Source organism: Sceloporus occidentalis, unplaced genomic scaffold (genome assembly GCF_023333645.1).
Source record: "Sceloporus occidentalis isolate IW3139 unplaced genomic scaffold, rSceOcc1.0.p SCAF_15, whole genome shotgun sequence".
Lineage (NCBI taxonomy): Eukaryota > Metazoa > Chordata > Lepidosauria > Squamata > Phrynosomatidae > Sceloporus > Sceloporus occidentalis.
This window is the reverse complement of record NW_028316995.1, coordinates 5,489,342-5,505,011: the sequence shown is the minus strand read 5'-3', so window position 1 is coordinate 5,505,011 and position 15,670 is coordinate 5,489,342. Positions and strand designations below refer to the sequence as shown.

Sequence of the window (15,670 nt, the reverse complement as noted above, 5' to 3'; positions counted from 1 at the left end):
ACTGTAAGTACCTTACTAATGTTTTAGTCCCATTTAGTCCCAAGTTTTTTTACATACACATTACAATTAATTATAATAATATATAACCATAGAATTAATTTAATATAGTGCCTAATTTAAAACATGTAGTACGTGCAGAATGCCTCTAGCAACTAAAATACATTTTAAAATTGATTTTATTATTTTTTGTCATAATTTTTGTTTAAATTATAGCACATATTTGAAATTGGTAAGTGACATGATGTTAAATGATATCATCATTTTTTTATCAAATTTTATTGAATCTATTAAAGTGAGTAAACTGCAACATTTATTTATATGTATTTGTATAATTAGAATTACTTTGTAACATATTATTGGTTATTGCAAATTGTTATAAAAAATACTCCCTTTAAGCTGTTGATAATTGTGTTATTTTCCGGGCTGAATATAAATGAATACACCATAAAATTATAAGGCATTTCTCTTTCACACCTTTTTAAAGGTCGCGTAAACTTCCCTAAGTTATTTGTATTTTTAATTATAATACCAAAATAATTAATATTGCAACGCAGGTGGTACTGCTTACAAGTGGTGACAAAATATTTTATTTAGTCCAGTTCATATTTGATAAAACTGTTTTAAAAAAGAAAAAAAATCTAAAAGATGCTCATTATGCAAAAAAAATAATCTTAATTTGCTGGCCTTAAGTCTACATCCTTGAAGAGTTATTGTTATGCAATGCTTATTTTAAGTGAAGCTAATTAGGACCAGAAAATTGCTCCTTGTTTATAATTGCATTCAAACCTCAGGACATGCTGTACTAATCCTGTGCTGATGCTTGCGTAGTGTACAAAACAAGAGTTGCTCAGTCAATCCGTTAGTAGTAGCTCAAATTATTACCTGTGGGAAATAATGTTCTTTTTCCTGATATTTATACTAATGTACTGTGTATAGCGACGTTATATTTACTGCCTGGATCAAGGCTTCTCCTATGGTTGTGAAGTTACAGCTACTTATTCAGAAATTGTATTTTTTATCGAAAAAAAAAATATATTTTATATTTGATAGTACAAAACAGGTACTGCATTCAAAACCTTTGTGACAAGCCATTATAATAATAATACAACTGAAGACTTTATTTGAGTGAAAGCACAATATTTTAATGTTAATTGTTAATGTATTGAGGTGGGAAGATGTTGGGATTTCAACTTGTTAATAGGCAATTGCATAAATTGAAGCAAATATAAAAGAGTAGTCACTTAAACCTTAGAGTACTGGCCATTTGGCACACTTCCTGGTGGGCTGGTAGGGCCACATACAGTAGGTATCGATGTAGTTGTAATTGACTAGCTATCGGCCACTAGCTGGATAAATACAGCCACACGCTGTGTATCTTAATGTGCGGTCATGCGTATCCAGCTATCCCACCTATATACGTTATTTGATGGCTGCTGGCCTTAAAGTGCCAAGGCCTCCTAGTTGTCCGTTCCTGGTACTGTTCCACTTACTCAATTTATTTACCCAAATGCATTACATTACATTTATTTATTTATATAGCACCAACAGATTCTGTTACACTGTTACAACAGAGTCAGTAAAATAATTTAAAATCACACCCAATAACAAACTGTTATAAAGGGAGAAGAGGGTCCCGCTCTTGCAAGCTTACAATCTAGTCAGTGGTTGAGGGGTAGGAGAGGACGGCTTGGATGGGGATGAGTTGATCGAGTCCGGATGATATGTAGGAGTTGTTGGTCGTTCAGGTGGCTTGATTAGGAATGCTGTGTGAGTGTTAGGAAGAAAGGTTTACACTTTTACATTATTTAAAAACGTTATTTAAAATATTTACCTATTCCTGATTCTCTTATTCTCATGGTTGGGGGCATCCAAGCATTCCAACAAAGCACTTGGTGGTGTGATAGAATTGTATATAAAAGTGTTAATAAACCACATACTAAAATGACTTATCAATTTTAGTAGAATATAGGCTATATGTTTTGTGTTTGGAAAAAAAACCCTTAAATAATTATTGTTAGTAATTTAACACCTACTGTGTAATACCAGGGGATGCTCTGTTTTACATGGCAACGAAAAGAAGCTATGCAATTAGAAGTGTTATCCTTGCATGCAGTATTGATAATTAATATAGATATTACAAATGTAGTTGAATTCGTAGAATGGCTGTATAAATAAATGTACAGTGATGGTAGATTTGCTCAGCCTTTATCTCTGGTGTGTTTCAAGTATTAGTCATACACATTAAACCTTGTTTGTGTATTTTCCTGTGCAATTTTCTTACAACTGCTTAGAGCAAAGTGTTCCATTTACCCCCAAAATAGCAATGATAAATAGATTTGAAATAGTTTTTTTTTTCATTCTTTTTTTTCACTTTATTTTTTAACAATATTTTCTTTGAATATATATTCACTGTACAAATAACTTCCCATATTCAAGCATTTAACCTATCAAACACGAACATTCATGTATTTCTTGATTTATCAGAAGACTTTTACATAACTGAAGCATAATTGTTTTGTGTTTATCCAATAAACCCACATATTCTGTCAGTGTGTCTTAGTCAGCGCATAATGCTCGTGTATTTTATATGAGACACAAAGTCTCTCTGAACTAAAAGCTAATGACTGTACTGACATGTGCGACAAAGCTGAATATTGAAGGTGTGCCACACGAGCGCATGTTTACAGCCTAGTTCTGAAAGACAGTTCTGTTCAGGTTCGGACTCGCCATCTGGTGGGTCAGTGGCCAGCAGAGATGCATACTTACCGATGCTGCTGATCCAGTGGCAGATCACGTCGTGCAGCGTGCAGCCGCCATCTGGAAATCCACAGACACGCGCTAAATCATTCGGTGGCTGCTGGTTTGTGTAAACTAATAAGAATTAAGTTAATAAATATGTGGTATGGTTTATTGAAATATTACTTTATTAAGACCTAAAATAAATCAGTATTCTGTCTCATATATATTTATCATATATATATATTATTGATCCTAGGAGAAATCCATTTTGGGGTCAAGAAGAAATTTTTTCCCTGGTTAGTGCAAAATTGGAAAGAGCCAAACTGGGGTTTTTTGCCGTCTTTTGGATCAACAGCAACAAATTAACAGATATAGGAAAGGCTGAACTTGATGGACGCATGTCTTTTTTTCAGCCTATATAATTATGTGTATGTGTGTGTGTGTGTGTCTCCACGGACTAAACTTGAAATATAATGTTTTAAATCACCTGGTCTCATTGAGCGATAACATTGATGTTCTCAGCCCGTTTGTTCACTCACCTAGGTACTGAGTTTTCTGCCCCCTTGAATAAGTGTGTCCGTATTCCCAGGTACTTTGGCATATCACTAGAAATTGAGCTTAAGATGTCATATATTTTAACTTTTCATTGCTTTCTCTTCTTATCTTCAATGTTTATTCATGTTGGTCCAATCTACTTAATGCCTAGAAGAGGTTTAAAATCTAAGGATTAGAACTCATAATACAAGAAAGGCATCCCTATTTAGGAATCAAGTACTCATTATTAAGAGGTTTGCATGCATTATTTAAGGATAGCATTTACAATTCTTTTTTATATATTTTAGAAAAAAAATATTCTAGTCGCCGGAGTCTGATCATCAGAACCTACACAGATAGATTAGTTTAACCTGTCAATAGTATAAATTTTTTGCTTCTATTTTAGCTATTTATTTTACCGAATGCATTCATCATGTAATACCCTATAATCTGCATTTGTGATGGGCACGTTTTCTCTTATCCGAAAGCGTATGGTACTTTTGGAGTCTTTATAGAGTAACATGTATTTCCATGAATGAGCACAATGCTAAGACATCATTTTTGTAAATTAGTAATTACAATGCCTGTGTGTAGGTTTTGATGTAATAGGTACAGAATGAGGCAGTCACCCACTGCTAACAATAAAAGACGTTGTGTGACTAATTACCTGTTCATTCTACCGAAATCATTGCTCTGGAGTTTTTCTCATTCTTCATAGAATATATTCTGGTGTTGACAGAGATCCATTTAATCAGCTAGAGTTGGTGGATTTATTTAAAAAACCAAGAGAAAAAGACTGGAAAGAAAATAATAGAATCTTTATGTCAGAAATAAATAAATGTAAAGCCCCATCTTGGTTAGGAGGACTGACATAAAATGTTTTGGGGCATGAAGTGGGGTATGTGCACCTCCAAATTAGATTGTATTTATTCTTAAACCCCAATTGGACAGGGGTTATAGGGGCAGTGGGCACATAATGAGATCATAAGCTGACTGATTTCAGCTCATTGGTGGTAAATCTTTCGACCACTTAAACATTCCCATAAAATAAGCAGACATTTTTTAAACGGGTGTCATTGGGGTGTGGAATGGATTCTTTTTATTTTGCATAAGAGGCATAAGAGTCTAGTTTCAAGGCAGATGAAATCCAAAATTGGTCAGGCCAAAATAAGGCACCAAGGGTTGCAGAACAAACTCAATATCCAAGGACCAAGCAAACGGACAAGGTCTGAGGTTCCTGATATTGTAGTTTTACCCAAGTCTACCTCATTGAGTCAGCAGGGATGTCTCCGGTGAGACCGTCACTAACAAACTAGTTTCCTTTGTAAGCAATTTTCCTGGAACCCCGAGCACCATTCCTCCTCAATGCATTTCTCAGAAATGTTAGAAAATCTACAAATGCCATTGCCGTTTGGTGGTAATTGATTATGGGTCGTTCTGCAGACGTAAGAAATAGATTGCTTTTAATTCTTAACTTCAATTAGGTAAATATGTTACATTATCTGCTATCTAAAATAGGGAAGTGTATTTGCTTTTTAAGTAGTGTACTTCTGAGACCATTTAAGAAATCCATTTTTAATGAGTCAACATTAGTTTTAGAGTACAATTGAGGTCATACCAGTTAAAGAAAAAAATGAGAAAGAATAAAATATACAAAACAAAACACAAGAGACCCAACAACGACATTCTTCCCGATAAGTGCCTAATCTATTTTTATCGATTGAAGAAAAACAAGGTTGCTAAAGGGTAAGAATGCACATATAACAGACAATAATTTTGCTGAGAATTCCAATGAGAACTGCATAATACTGACTTTTTTTTCTGAATGTAGTAGCCCTGATCAGATCGTTCAAATGACATATGAAGCTGGCTTTTCCAATAAATGTTCAGAATTGCTGAATTGGCTTTTTGTTCACTTTCTGAAGGAAAATACCATTAGCTCAAAAGATTTAGCCTTGAATACTTAAGGAAAGTGTGATACATACAAAACTGTTAACCTTCTTAAAAGCTTTTTCCAATCTTTGTAAGCCCTGGAGAAGCTGATTTTACTTCTGCAGGGTCATTCAGAGTAAAATGATTCTTTTGACTGGCCTATAATTATAGCATGTGGTAAAGAACTGTTAACGATGCAAATCTTTTTTACCTACCGTCCTCATTTTGGTTATGGGGGTGCAAAAAAATATTACATTGGGCGATTGTTTTTCTGATTCAATTTACCAAGTGCTTGTGATCCCTGGATTATGAGTGACGATAGAGTTGAACTAGGTAAAGAATGATATTACCATTTCATTATATTATTAGGGGCTTATATTTTATTTATAAGAATTTCTAGCAAAAAAAATGTAGAGGATTTTGATCCAGGAGAGAATTTTTATTTGCTTCTTTTTTTCTGATTATGTACTATATTACAGTAAAGCCTTTAAGTAAAATCACATTAGATTTTTTTTCAATTAGGAGACATTGATACCTTATTTTGTTAAAAGTCCTGGCTGCAGTTGCTACAATCCGGTGAAGCATGCAGTATTTATCATTCCAATACCTTGAAAAATAGCCCATAAACGGCAATAAAAAGATACCGGTAAAAAAAGACATAAATGGGTTTGTTTTAAGAAAAATAAAAACATTTTAACTATTAATGCTTTGCCGCGGCAAGCTTGGCACTACACCAAGTGACACTAGTGACCTATAGGGACATATCACTATAACCACTTAAAGGGGCATATTAAAATGAAAAGAAGTCTTAAAACAAAAGTAGTCATTTACATATAAATTGGAGATGTCAACTAAAAACAGTCATCCATTAAACAAGAGAATATAAAAGCTGTCTGTGTGTTTTGTTAAAGTATTTTAAAATGGGTAATACATTTCCATTTACTGGTTGAGCTCCTTATACTAGGAGAAATAATGTACAATATCTAAAATGCTTAAATTCCACAAATTGGTGCACGAATTGGTGTGGGGTTTGTTATCACATGTCATTTGAAGGCTGGCGGCCCCTCATGACGTTAGTATAGCTGACAGCTTGATATGCACGGCTGCACGTTACCTTTTTTTTTGGTCATGTAGCGTGCAGCCAGGCATATCCAGCCGGCCATATACTTCAGCACAGTGGTGATGTCAGCCAGCGGCCCATAGGGCATTAGCCCAGTGTGATAGGAGGCCAGTCTGTGCCTGGTCATAGCTATACCATTAGCATTATCCTGAATTAGATAACTTTATGGTTGTCATGGATGGTGAATGGGTTTTGCTTAGCTTCACCTTCCTCCCCCTTTTTCACTCTTCTCCTTACTTCCTTTTTCTCCTTTCTTCCTTTCCTTCCATCTGTCTCCTTCTTTCACTTTCCTTCTCTCATTCCTTCCATTCACCTCTGCTGTCCTCTCATTCCTTCCATTCACCTCTGCTGTCCTCTCATTCCGTCCATTCACCTCTGCTGTCCTCTCATTCCGTCCATTCACCTCTGCTGACCTCTTGCTTGATTTAATGCTTGAGAATTTTGAAGACATTTCTGTTTAGATGCAATAAAAGGAATGAATAATATACAGTGACACTTGTCTATTATTTGCATTAAAATACATATGATGGCTGTATATCCCTTTAAAGTCAAAGAGTTTTTCTAAAATGCGGTTTATAGTCATTCAAAGCTGAAACATAAAGTATTTTTTAATGAGCAGATGCATAAAAATAATGAACACAGTTACTGAAGTGATATTTGAAGTTCATTTTATTTAGACTTGATCATGTAAGTGTTTGTGTTGTGCAGTCTAGCAGCTCATGTCATTTACAGAATTGGCTGTGCTTTTAACAAAACCCATCAATTTAATTTAAAATACATGTTTTTGCTTTGTACGAACGAAACTGATTCTCGAAGAAATATATTAACGATGCAATCAAATGAGTGAATTTAACCTAACTCTAATGAAAAACGGCTTCTCCTGTTTTCTAGGAAAAGAAGACTACATCGCTACATTCAAAGGGTCTGAATACTTCTGCTATGATTTATCCCAAAACCCGATACAAAGCAGCAGCGATGAAATAACCCTGTCATTTAAAACCCTTCAGAGGAACGGACTGATGCTTCATACAGGAAAATCCGCAGATTATGTGAATCTCGCATTGAAAAATGGAGCTGTCTCCTTGGTCATTAATTTGGGGTCAGGGGCCTTTGAGGCCTTGGTGGAACCGGTCAATGGAAAATTTAATGACAATAACTGGCATGATGTGAAAGTAACCAGGAATCTGCGTCAGGTAACAGTAAAATGGATGAAAGAGTGATGTATTCTGCTTTAAACCTAGCTAAATTAAAATATTATCAGTAAAAATGATCATACTTAGGCACAAGGGAATCCGCTCATGCCTGAGCAGGGGCATATCTAGAAAGTAACAAGGGATAAGAAAATAGTATATAATTAAAATGTATGAGCTCGGTCTTCAGTTGCTATTTCTTGGCAAATAAATATTGTTATAGGTTACTATAATGGGAAGTGGTCGATAGTTGGGTATTATGATAGCATATACGATATTTATACACATATATATCTCTAGATAGAAAGATAGCTATTGTAGATTTATTTTATTATGTATATTATAGTACCTAGTACTTATGTCTGATTTTATATTTTTTTTTTTATTTTAATTAATGTTTATTTATTCAAATAGAAACAGCATTTCCCCCATATTGACTAGTCAGAGATTCACAATTTTAATATACAGTCAATAGCTAATACTGCAATTCAATATGAGCTAATTGTAATGGCAAAATTACTTTTTGAAGATATGTTTTAGTATTTTTTGTTTTTTTATTGATAGAAACCAAAGTAGCAATTTTTTTTTCATTTGAGAAGTGCATTTAAGTAGGGTAAAAAAATTAAAAGGAGAAATGACATTCTTTAAGATAGCAAAATGTAATTTTGATGTTAAATCTTGATGATTTACAGAGCAAAAATAATAACATATTCATTTAAAAAATCAGAGGAAGAAAATATGCATTGTTTTATATAACCATGGTTAATAATAATACTAATACATTATTCTAACCCTTAATATTGTAAACGTTGACAGGGAATCTCTGAATGGTAACTATTTTTATACTAAAGAAATCTTACACCTCACTTTAGTAACACTCTAACAAATTGATTTCCAGAGCGATTCATATTAAAACATTGATCCATATTAACAATACATGATATAGAACCCTTTGCATTCTTAAATATAGACAAGCAAAACTACCGATATTCTATTGGTTTTTATTTAAAACCAAGCTATATATTTTCTCTTCATGTGTGTGTAGTTTTGCATGTACAGAAAATAATCACTTAATGACATTAACTTTACTAACATTTAAGAGTGTAAAAACCCTAAAATGATATTTCCATCCTTAATGATGTCAGACAATCCGTAAGAAAGCGAAGAGCGATATTGTTTTCCGCAGATATTAGTAGGGTGCCATTTTCTTCTGCGTTATCATGACTGGCAACGGATGGATCGATAAGTTAGCAGCAGACCCTTCGTTGGCCCTGCTGAGCTGCTCCCTCTGGTTTTGATGATTCATGAATTATATTAATCTTTCCTTCTTTCCACTAACAAAAAGAGAAGCAATGGTCCTAACCCAGAAGCAGAAAGAGTAGATCAGACAGACTCATTCAGTGTCCACTGAAGATCTACAGAAATGACATCTACATACAGTATTCTACACGGAAGCAATGAAATCATGCAATACTATAATATGATTTTTGTGTAGCCAAGCAACAGGAAAAATGTAATGATCATACCATAGTTAAGTAGGCACCCTCTGCGTCTCTACAACAAAGAAGAACATGGGATGCGGAGAGATGAAGGTCACCAGCCATCATTGTAAAGTCACAGCATATATCCATACAAAACTTAATATACCTTTTTAGCTCCTGGCTGATGATGATGATATATATATATATATATATATATATATATATATATATCGTGACAGGCATATTAATATAGATTTTGGGGGTGCTACGCAACAAAGAAATTAGTGCACATACAGCAGGCAGATACAGCAATTTCTATTTAAAAGCCTATCTGCACCATTCATATTTTAATATACAGTCAATAGCTAATACTGCAATTCAGATTTCAATATGGGTTAATTGTAATGGCAAAATTTCGAAAAAAAGTGCGTTTAAGTAGACTAAAATATTAAAAGAAGAAATATCATTCTTTTTTAAGATAGTGTTTGATACAATAGCAAAATGTAAGTTTGATTCCGTGACATTATACATATATATATATTGCATAGCCCGCCACTAACTCCAAAGTATCCCAGTCTTGGCAAGTATTATCTAATCCACGGAGCTGAATCAATTGTACTGCTTTAGTTTTACCCCACTGAATCTGTATTTAGATGTGTGTTAGTGTGAGCATCTCCTTTTATATTTTTGTGTATTTTCTATTTTAAGGTCTGTCTATGACCTTTATGTTGAGTACCCTTCCGACGTCATTAATGGTGTCCAGAGAGGGCTATACATTGCAGGAAAGTTTCAGTGGGTTAAAAGTGATTCAGCTGCAATACAGCCATGTTAGGATTAAAAAGGGCTCGCCAAGAGTTGGCTACTATGATGTTGTGATGAGCTAAGCAATATATAACCAATATTTATGATTCAGATAGGTGCTTTTAACTTGTCCTTGCTTGACGTGCATTGATTCCTTACTCTGTGTATATATGCAACATATAACTGGGCACTCAAAGGACATACTTTAACTGCACTTTTAATCAAACTATATGACAAACTGAGTTTTCGGGACCACACATGCCCTTTTCTCAATATATACATACATATAGTTTCACTATTCAAGACAAGATGTAGTTATTTGTGTTAACGTTACATATACAGTTTTGTCGATATCAAAAGACGATGCATTCATACTTTCTAGATTGCCTTTGTTCACGCCAAAATATTTAATAAAAATAATACAAAATAGATTTATTTATTTTTTTATTATTTATTAATTAGAGATAAAAAAGCAAAGTTGGTGCATGTTTTACGAGGCAGTTAGAGAAACCCATTCAGCTCATTATATGTGTCAGGATTTTTTTGCTTTGTTTCATTGCAGTAATCTGTGAGCCTAAAGCCCCTGAGTATGACCGAAAGACGTTTTGGAGTTGAGAAGATATTGAGATTCCTTGAAAGTAGTAGGGGTTACAAATGGTTTCTGGTTTTGTCCAAAGGGGAAAAAAAAATACATACATTATTACAGATATTGTCCAGACAGTTGGGCAGTCTTTGAGCGATAGGTATTTTGATCCCCATTTTTAATGTCTGTCAGATGTATTCAACCTGTAGGGATTCCAAAGGGGAATTGTGACCACGTGTCTGTTTTTGTTCAGTACAGAGCTGATAAGTTATGAAATCTATTTGCAGGACAAATACTACTGCAGTCGCCTCCTTGGAGGCTTACTTGTTAGTCCGCTTTTTTTCTTGTAAAATTTTTTTGCCCTTTTTTATATGTTACTAACATGCTTAATAACTAACATGTCATTCATGGAATGTTTCATTCTACTAACCGTTACCTGATTCAAAAAATGTACTAACATGGTAGTGATCATCTTATTTTTTAAGTAACAATCGTTATTATGTTCACAGTTTTTAATTTCCTTTCTCCCCCCTTCTCCACAAAGCACGCAGGCATTGGACACGCTATGGTAAACAAACTACATTGTTCGGTAGATATCATTCTAATTGTTTCTTATTTTGGGTTTGCCGTGTTTTCTTTCTTTCTTTTAACTGTAGACTTCATTACAAAAGAGGAACTGCGGTTGGTACTCTTCTGCTTACTTTAACTTCTCCTTTTCATTTGTTGTTGACCTTCTTAGTTTCTACTTGTTCCTACCGAGTTCTTTTTTTAATTATCTACATTTTTTTTATTTATTTTTTTATTTATTTTTTATTTAATATATTTATTTTACCCATATTTAGGGTCATTAACTTTTCTACCTTTTGCATCAAGCTGTAATTAACAAACTAATGCTAATCATTGGCTGGCCCAAGCAATCACTGTCTCAGCCAGATTCTAACCATTCACAATGCATGGCACGATAGCTTAATTTAATTATGCCATAGTTTTGGTACATTCATATTCATCACAAGCGATATAATTACCTCCCCCCTCTTTGTGTTCTTCTTGTTTCCGGTCTGTCGTGTGCCTTAGCATGTGCACATCAGTGTGGGTTTCTAACACTGTTTGATTTGCTTTTTATTAATTTTGCATGCTAATTTAACACTCGCATGTTAAATTGCCGCTAACCATTCGTTAACCAGTGCGAACAGTGGTGGTGCTTAGTATCGCTTGCTTCATTATCACAATGCACGTTTTTAACTAGTCAATGACAGACTACTAAACTTACTAATACGTACAACAGCTAAACTAACCTAGAAAGCATTTTACTAACACCATTTTTGTGTCTGCTAAATAACTGTTCAGTTGCTGTAGGGACAATACTGACACTAGCTCATTATTCAAACAACAGTTGAAATACAGTAGTTTAGATATCTCAGGGGAAGATGAATTCTAGAAACCAAGACCAAACCTCAAACAGACATGAAAATGGATATCCAAACTAGGTCTCAAATCAGGCACATCCGAGAAGTGCAGTATTTAGGTCTGAGTATAGCGTGTCCTTTCCCTGTGCTTTGTTATGTAGGTAACAATTTCAGTGGATGGGATTCTGACTACCACAGGCTACACTCAAGAGGACTACACCATGTTGGGATCCGATGACTTTTTCTATGTTGGAGGCAGTCCCAGTACCGCAGACTTACCAGGGTCACCAGTCAGTAACAACTTCATGGGCTGTCTTAAAGAGGTATGTCTCTTTATGTCTTGTTCACATTTTATGTGTGACTTTATTTTATTTCATTTTATCTGAGTTCTATGGAAATCACTACGCGTGTTGCGTTTTAGCCACTTGGGTCCACAGGCTAACCATGAAAAGATTCTTATATATTAAGTCAAATATTACAATATTGTTATATGGATAAAGGATAGCTACATTATTTTGTCAAATATACAAAACACTAATGACTATGCTGTGTATCTTAAATACATTTCCAGACTTACGATGTCAGCAAAGGGGATCTGTGCAAATCTTTTAAGAATAAACATTGCTTCTGTGGGGTGACAGCAAATTGAAGTGGTTGAAACTAAAGGCTAAGTGACCCCAAAACCTGTTATGGGGAGGTAACGAGATGGTCTTGGACATGGTGGGACATAGAGTTTGTTGGTACTTGAAGAACCTGTTGGGGATACACATGCCAGTATTGAGCTTGTTACTGGGGAATCTGTAAGTGGTAGGGGGTGACATTCAGTAAATTCACCATTCCCCCAAGCAGCTCCAAAGTTCTACTGGCTGCAATTGTCCTTATTGATTTCCCATCAACACGTTAGGCTGTTCTGGGTCTTGAATGAAGGACTTAATGGCTTGAGGTCCATGTCTTTATTCCCACTGCCACTAGGGAGTTCATCCTAAATACATGGTTTTAGATGAGGGTCAACACCTGCAGTTTATCACTTGTTCACACCATTGCTGGTCCAATATAATGCCTGCCTTACTCTGGCTTAGTTGTGTTATTGTGTGATCTGCACTAGTATTATCTTGCCTTTACAGTTTATATGGCTCCAGAGTCCAGCGACGGTGTGCTGTACACAAATCCAGCCGATGCTTAGTATTGCACATAGTGATCTTAAGTTTGTGTGCAGCTGCTTGGCAATACATACATACAGCGCTTTTTGTTGATATTGCTTCTAGAGGCAGTTTGGACCTCTGTAGTGAGTGATAGCAAATTTTATGTGCAACACGCTATAGACTATGCTGTGGTCCCCCTCTGTGAGTGTGCGTGGTCTACCACTTTGTTGCTCAGCTGTTGTTACTCCTAGAAGTGAACATTTCGTCCTCAAAGCCGATGTGTTAGAAGCAGGAAAAATGGGCGAGTGTAAGGATTTGAGCGAATATGAAAAGGGCCAAATAGTGATGACTAGGCGACTGGGTCAGAGCATCTCCAAAACGGCTGCTCTTGTGGGTTGGTCCAAGGAAGGAAAATTGGTGAACCCGCGGTTGTGGGCGGCCAAGGCTTATTGATGTAAGTGGGGGGGGGGCGAAGGCTGACCTGTGTAGTCAAATTCAACAGACTAATTACTGTAGCTCATATTGCTGAAAAAGTTAAAACTGGTTCTTATAGAAAGGTAATAAAATAAGAAACAAATACACACTCCACATGAACGTGTACACCAATATGGAAAATTACCCCTCTACTAGTTTTGTACAAATCCCCAAAAGTACTTCCTCAAATACAGCAAAAGACAGATGTGGATATAGCAATTTTTATTTATTACTCCTGAGGAAGCTAGCGCATAGCTGGTGAAACGCATCGAGGAAGCTCATATATACCACACTCGCAGGAGCAATCTTCACTTTTTGGACAAGTGGCAGTTCACCTTTACTCACACTGCTTTATATTTTTTGCAATACTGTTTCTATTTATTTTTGTTTCCCACATGTTCTGTGCTCCCATCCGACCCGCATCTATATTATAGAAAGGTGTCAGAACACACCGTGCATCGCAGTTTGTTAGGTATGGGTGCCCCTGCTGACCCCTGTCCACTGCCGAAAGCCCTTACAATGGGCACGTGAGCATAAGCACTGGACCACGAAGAAATGGAAGAAGGTGGCCTGGTCTAATGAATCACGCTTTCTTTTACATCACGTGGATGACCGTCTGCTTTGCTTATCTGGAGAACACATGGATGCACTATGCTCTCTCATGCTGTCAATGTCTCCCTACCATCACCCTGTCACCGCTTCTGCTTCTTCCTTTTGCTTCTTGTTCTGTTTTTTCTTTCTTCTGTCTTCTCTGTTGATCCGCTTGTCCCAGCTCTCCGCAGCGTTATACTGGCCTGGTGTAAAAGTTCCATGGCAGGGCAGAAAACTAAATTAATTGTCTGAAAACGAATATACTAACAAACAAAAAATGTATCCAAATCATTTTTGGTCCATTTGCACAAGTCTAATACTTATTTGTATGAAAACATTTGACCACTAAACATTCACTCAGATTCATACTGGTGTCAGGTTTGTCCCTGGGAGGTTTTTTTTTTTTATTAACTTTTTTAACTTTTTAGTTAAAGTCAAATAAAAAAACTGTTTGCTAAAGCGAATGCCATTAAAAACGAACGAGAGAACAGAATCATAGATTTCATGTAAATATTTATTAGTAAAGCCTTTAACACACACAGCTTTTGTTTATAGTAAATCGTACACTTCCACATAATTTTGCTTCTGTGCATACAAATATATATTTAAACATTACAGAAACCCATAATTTCCAAGCAGTGTCTGGCTTTATACGTTTAACATTCAAGGTATCAGAAATCTGTCTGGGAGAAAAGAATCTGTTGAAGCATGAAAATATGCAATCTGAATAGCTGAGCAACCGAGAAAGGCTGAATTATAAAACAGATGCGGTGTATTTCTCTGCCGAGCAGGAGTCGCTCTAACACCACGATATATTATAGATCTGCAGACTGTGAATGGAGAAATTAGCATGACGCTGGCCTACATTAAAGCATACTATTAATAGGGCGGGTACAGATTTATAACGGCTTTTCATTTCACTGCGACATTTAAACTGGTTTATTTTTATTTTTTGTATTATATATACAGCGCTACAGAACCTGCTGGTGCTAAATGAATGTAACATTTGTATTTCTATATACCCCCCCATACACACAAATATATCTGAACTCGAACATGCACATTTTGTAGCAAAAGGTACAGAGAAGAGAACATTCAGGGTTCATCCATGAGTCCCAGTGATTTCACTCCAGTCACCAGCTAATAGTATTAAAAGGCAGATTGTCTGGATCACATAGTAATGTTTACACCGATTCCATAAAACACAAGCCTACTTAATAGTTCATTATTTTTAGTAGAATGTTGTAGTTGAAACCACTGCTTTGAAAACACAGCCATCATTACAACGATCTGTGAAAAAAGCAATTTTTTTCTATTTAAGTATCATCGAATGGATGAGAAATACAGTGTAGACGTTGTTAATGTTGTAAATGACTATTGTAGCTGGAAACGTTTTAATGGAATATCTTCATGGGCATAGAGAAGCCAATTATCACTCCTGTCACTACTGTGTTTCAATGGCACGTTTTGCTCACTAATCCAAGTTTAAATTTAAAAGGCTGATTGATCATTAGAAAACCCTTTTGCAATGATGTTGCAACACAACATTATTTTGATTTTGCAACACAACTAGGCATTTCCTTGTTTTCCCGAAAAACAGCCAAGTGTCCCCAAACTTTTGAACAGTAGTGTATGTATACACTCCAACTATTTCACATACATTGGCGATTATATATA

The 15,670-nt window shown here is 35.5% G+C and overlaps 1 protein-coding gene across 3 annotated transcripts in view; it reads left to right on the top strand.

Annotated features, from left to right (window-relative positions):
* Positions 1 to 15,670, top strand: part of LOC149303174 (neurexin-1-like) — a 619,545-nt gene that overhangs the window by 215,017 nt on the left and 388,858 nt on the right. For 2 of the 3 annotated variants that reach the window (XM_089481603.1, XM_089481600.1), the window contains 3 exons: positions 7,217 to 7,518; positions 10,925 to 10,969; positions 11,948 to 12,109. In XM_089481603.1, coding sequence (XP_089337729.1) covers positions 7,217 to 7,518; positions 10,925 to 10,969; positions 11,948 to 12,109 — 509 coding nt within the window. The remainder of the gene's footprint in view (positions 1 to 7,216; positions 7,519 to 10,924; positions 10,970 to 11,947; positions 12,110 to 15,670) is intronic. The other variant, XM_089481601.1, reaches the window with a different exon arrangement.